Source organism: Acyrthosiphon pisum, chromosome X (genome assembly GCF_005508785.2).
Source record: "Acyrthosiphon pisum isolate AL4f chromosome X, pea_aphid_22Mar2018_4r6ur, whole genome shotgun sequence".
In the NCBI taxonomy this organism is placed as follows: Eukaryota; Metazoa; Arthropoda; class Insecta; order Hemiptera; family Aphididae; genus Acyrthosiphon; species Acyrthosiphon pisum.
The window spans coordinates 94,859,122-94,864,602 of record NC_042493.1 but is presented as its reverse complement, the minus strand read 5'-3'; the positions used below and the strand labels follow the sequence as shown (position 1 = coordinate 94,864,602).

General features: G+C 26.8%; 1 protein-coding gene across 1 annotated transcript; it reads right to left on the bottom strand.

The window, feature by feature from the left end:
* Positions 1 to 269: 269 nt before the first annotated feature.
* Positions 270 to 3,906, bottom strand: LOC107885894 (zinc finger MYM-type protein 1-like). Its single transcript, XM_029485310.1, has 5 exons — positions 3,703 to 3,906; positions 3,320 to 3,453; positions 2,161 to 2,752; positions 411 to 2,016; positions 270 to 303 (listed from the first exon to the last, which is right to left on the bottom strand). Exons 1-5 carry the CDS (start codon positions 3,830 to 3,832, stop codon positions 270 to 272), a joined length of 2,496 nt encoding a protein of 831 aa, XP_029341170.1. The 5' UTR covers positions 3,833 to 3,906.
* Between the last annotated feature and the right edge of the window lie 1,575 nt (positions 3,907 to 5,481).

Sequence of the window (5,481 nt, the reverse complement as noted above, 5' to 3'; positions counted from 1 at the left end):
CCCCATACCCCCCTTATAATATTCCTCTATTTACAATAACACACATTTTTATATATTTCTTTAAAAATTATTTAAATATATTATAAAAATTAATAATATAGGTACACATAACTTGAAACAGTTGTAATACTGTAATAATATAAGTTACTAATAATTAATAATAAAATTTCACAAATAAAATATTAATAGTAGTAGTTATAAATTATAATATAATAAAATAGATAAAAATAAAATAATTTAAACTTTTAAATAAATAATTTGTATTTATTTTAATGATAACCACAGTAAAGAGTAAAATATTCACTAAAAACAAATTGACAAAAAATAATTAATTATTTTAGTATTTTAATTTTTTATTTAAAACTGTAGATTTTGTCGCAAAGTTGTCTATTATTGTTTCTGAATCTAACTGTATATCAGCTTCACAGGTGATACGCATCAGATCTTCCAATCTATCTTCCCCCATTGTGCTTCTTAAACGAGTTTTTATTAATTTTAATTTGGAAAAAGATCTCTCTGGGGAACAGCTTGATACTGGAATAGTCACTCCAATTTTTATAAGCATAAATAAACTTGGAAAAATAGATTTTAGACCAGCTTTACAGAAATCTTGAAAAACACACATTAAACTTGATGAATTTTGCCACCTTTTTAATTGTTCAGATGTAGTATCGTCACTGTTTGAATCGTTAGAGCTCAAACTTGAATTGTCATCATTTAAATTAGGATGCAGATACAATGGCAAAGTTTCATTAACAATTAAATCACAATTTATAAACTGTTCATACTCCCTACGGACATCTTCTAACTTTAAAAATGTATTATATACCAAACAAACAGCCTTAAATGCATCTATAGGTATGCTTTTAGGGTTTTTTTTTAATTCTTTTATACGTTTGGTTGATAATAAAGCAAAATCTTTCATTACTTCAATAGTTTTATCAGTAAATCTTTGACTAATTTGTGTTTTAATAATATCTAATGCTACAAAATAAGTATCTACCTTAAACTTTTGAATAGGATTTTGTTCAACTTCATCACTACATAATTCCCCAGCCATTTTTCTAACTTTACGTTTTCTTGTTGTCCGCAATGGCTCAAATTCCTCATTCTCATACTTATCATCAAATTCTTTAGCTAATATCAAAATATTTTCAAATGTTTCTTCAGTTCTCAGTGCCACTATGGATTCTTTAGCACTATTAACTAAATACATCGCTGCTAAAATATCTATGTCACGAGCTTGTAATGTACGGGTTAATGGTTCAAGTATTTCAAATATTTTTTTAAAACTAAAAGCTGTCATTAAAAACCTATAAGAAGTCAAGTAACTAAGCAGTCCATTACAATCAGCACCAAGTTTAAAATCCGATCCTCCGTCTCTATTTCTTACTTCTTCTATCGTTTGATAAACTGCATCGTAAACATCAAGTACGGTATTTAAGGCATAGGCATGTGACATCCAACGAGTAGTGTTTACACGTTTCACTGATCTAATTTGTTGTTTTGGATAGAGTTCTAATTGTTTTTCTCTAAAAAAAGCTGATCGTGCTTTACTTCCAGTGATAAAAGTAAATATTTTTTCTAAATTTCCAAATAGATCCACTGCATTTGAACAAGATCCTACTGCCTGACTAGCTATTAGGTTTAACCTATGAGCAGAACACCAAATAAATAGGGCTTGAGGATTTTCTTCAAGTATTTTAGCTTGAAGGCCATTGTACTGCCCACTCATGTTTGCAGCCCCATCATATGACTGACCCACTAAATTTGATTTCCAATCAAGATTATGATGATTAAAAACATTTTGAAATAACTCAGAAAGATGAACTCCGGTAGTGCATGGGAATTCTCTTAATGCTAATAATCTTTCCATAACTGTACCATTAGTTTCATTAACATACCTTATAATAAAAGAAACCTGTTCCTTACGGGATATATCAAAGGTAGAATTGAGTGAAACACTGAATATTCTTGATGAAATAATATCAGATTGAACAATTTGTGATATGTATTCTGAAACAGATTCAATTAAAAGATTTTGGCGATCCCAGGAAATAAAAGATGTATCTTTACGTCCTTTTAATTTGAGAGTTGAAACATGAGACGCAAGTGCCGGTGAATGTTCAGATAACAGAAGTACCAAGTCTTTAAAATTACCTTTGAGTTGATCAATCCAGCGTTCTCTATGCCCTCTAAAAGGCAAACAATGGCGTCCCAAAAAGACTGTTATATCTATTAGTTGTTTCACAATTTCCCTATTAAGAGCTACACTTGATTTTCGGTTTACTTCCAAGGATGGAATTAAGGGTAAAACAGATTCCCTTAATTTAATTTTTAATGAAGCTTCAATATGAGCATTAGTTGTTTCATGGTTAATTACTGCAATGCCCATATTCTTCCAGTGAGAAAATCCATCTTTTACCCAAGCTTTAGCGGTTTTTCTTCCAAATAAAATACAGTCTAAACAAAATATCTTATTTAGTGATGGTGAATAAGTTAACCAGTTTCTTCTTGTTTTAGTTCCATCTGTATGAGTTCTGTAGTACCATCCTGCATGAAAATGCCGTCCATCTTTGTCTTTTAAAAATTCTTTATTTGGTAGAAAATCAGAAGTTGGCTGACATGGTCCCCATTCCACAATCATACTTATGATTTCTGGTGTAAAATGCTTAATTTTTATTAACAAAAAGGGATCATTTTTCCAAGTTGAGGCTGCTGATAATTCAAAAAAATCTTCAGAAGTATTCTCCTATAACAAATTTATTTATACGTTATAATTATTATGTTAACTTAACAAATAACTACACAAAAAAAAATTACTTAATTTTGAATTTAATAGTTTATAGTTATTATTTTCCAAAGTAAAACATCACAATTATTATATAACTATGAATTCAGTATACCTAAAACTTAAGTAAATTAATACTACAAATTTATAAAAAATGTATTTTTATTTAAATTATTTATTACAAAACTCATTAAATAACAAATAAAAACAGTGATTATCATTTTATAAGAAAAATATATAACTTAAAAAAAAAAATTTCAACCATTGATTCTAAAATTCTAAAATGTTGGTTTAAAAATCATTCAATTTCTCAGAAATTTTAGAATATGTAATCAAAATTTAAGGTTAAAAAAATATTTCTAATAAGTCTTATACTAATCAGTAATCTTAATCAATCTACTTAATACTTACTACAATACTACCTATTTAAGTATTGATATAAATAATAAAAACAGTTATCAATTTCTATTTTTTTTTTTTACTAGTCTAATTAAAATATTATTTTTAATCAAAAATATAATTGCTTACCTCCAAAAGATCTAATTGAGTAGATTCACAATTTTCCAAACACAATAGTTTATCCTTTTCTATACTTGTAGCCTCTAAATACTCAATATCTGTGTATTCAACATTTCCCTTTGAACTTGTAGGGTCTTCATAAACTGCAGGCAATTTTTCTGTCATTATGGATTTAAAGAATTTATATAGTAAATTTAGTTGTAAAACAATGAATAAAAATTTACTTTTTAACACATCAAATATGCAACAAAAAAATATAATTAAAAACATGTATTTTAAATTATAGCTTTTTGTATTTTTTCTAATAAATTGTCAATTTTTAATTTTTATTTGGTAAAATGGCAATACATTTTAAAATTATAAGTAGATATAAATAATATTTTTATAATTACCAGCAGTAGGAGTGTCGGTTGGTAAAATGTCACTGACCAATGGTGTTTGATGGTAGTTAATACATGTAGATTCAGCATTTCCCTTTGAACCTGTAGGGTCTTCATAAACTGCAGGCGATTTTTCTGTCATTATGGATTTAAAGAATTTATATAGTAAATTTAGTTGTAAAATAAAGAATAAAAATGTCTTTTTTAACACATGAAATGTACAACAAAAAATTATAATTAAAAACTTGTACCAACTAATTGTATTTTTTTGTAGGCAAAAAATAATTTAAAATAATTAATTATCAAATTAGTAGGTACCTCATTCAATGAAAGCAATAAAAATATAATAGGTATACCTAATAGAATATATAAATATATAATATATTTATAACAATTTATTTTTTGGGTATAGGTTATATTGGTTATATTAAAAATCACAATAATTCCTACATTTATAGTTTTACTAAATTGATAATTTTAAATTTTAAAATTTTACAAAATTCCAATACATTTTAAAATTATAAGTAGGTAAATAATTTTTATAATTACCTGCAGTAGGAGTGTCAGTTGGTAAAATCTCACTGACTGATGGTATTTGAATCTGTTTATCATAATCAGGATTTTCTGTTTTCGGTCTTTTATATGAAAAAAATGATTTAATATCGCCACATCGATCATTTTTAGATTTTTTGTTTGGTTTAGTTATTTTTGTCAAAAATAAAATTTCACACTTAGCTAAATGGCGATTCCAATTTACTTTGTTCAAATTATTTCTTAAACGATTACAAAAATTGCATTTTTCATCTTCACTAGACATATTTGAATTAGCTATTGAATTTAAGTCTAAACCAAAACTATTAAGTAATTAATATTCAAATTAAATCACAGATTTCGCAATAAAAATTTGACAATCCACAAAAAAAGAATCTTGTTTTGAATCATTAAAAGATAATAACACCAGAGATAAATAAAATAAGTAACTAATGTTCAATACTTAAAATCGTCCGACAATTTCTTACTAACAACTAAGAACTAAGAAAACTGAAGAGTACAACAATAATTGCGCCAATTGCGGTTATAACTGGACACTAGGCATAGGCAATACTTATATTGTAGCTTATGAAATGTTGATAAAACCTATTCACCGTACGTCCTGTACATCCGTACTAAATATAATTTATAAATAGACTTTTTTTATTTTTCCCGTACATAGATATGATATTATTACATGATATTATTAACATCAACGTCCACATGCCAACCATTTATTAATAACGATAAGCTATATTAATACAATAAATAGAATTATCAGAATTGACAATAGTTCGTACTTCGTAGTACCCATACCCACATAATATTAATTATTGTAATATAGGTACATTTATAACAATATTATATGGTTATTTACGCTGTACACATCAGGTCTTACTGCATATAATTGGTACCTTATTGCTTATTAGTTAATAGTTATTATAGTCTAAAATGGCTAGCGGAATTAATTGATTACGTGTTATGAAACAATAATATATCTATAAGAAGTATAGCATAATATTATTATTATTTACAACCACCAAATTGACCACCACCACCACCCAAAAACTTTGGTCGGGCGACCGCCCAACCTATACCCCGTGTTCGGCGCCACTGCACTTACCTAATGAATTAGGGGTACGTCACTCTACGATGTCTAACATATAGAAAGCTTGAAACAAAATCGAACAAGAGTTTCAAAATGAAATAACAGATTTTTTTTTAAATAATAATTGATAATGATTAAATTAATGTACATAA

Coding starts and splice junctions, on each gene's coding strand:
- LOC107885894 (XM_029485310.1), bottom strand. CDS start 3,832: ATGACAGAAAAATCGCCTGCAGTTTATGAAGACCCTACAGGTTCAAAG. Junction 3,454..3,702: donor AACCGACACTCCTACTGCTG/GTAATTATAAAA, acceptor AATTGCCTGCAG/TTTATGAAGACCCTACAAGT. Junction 2,753..3,319: donor CTCAATTAGATCTTTTGGAG/GTAAGCAATTAT, acceptor AATTTGTTATAG/GAGAATACTTCTGAAGATTT.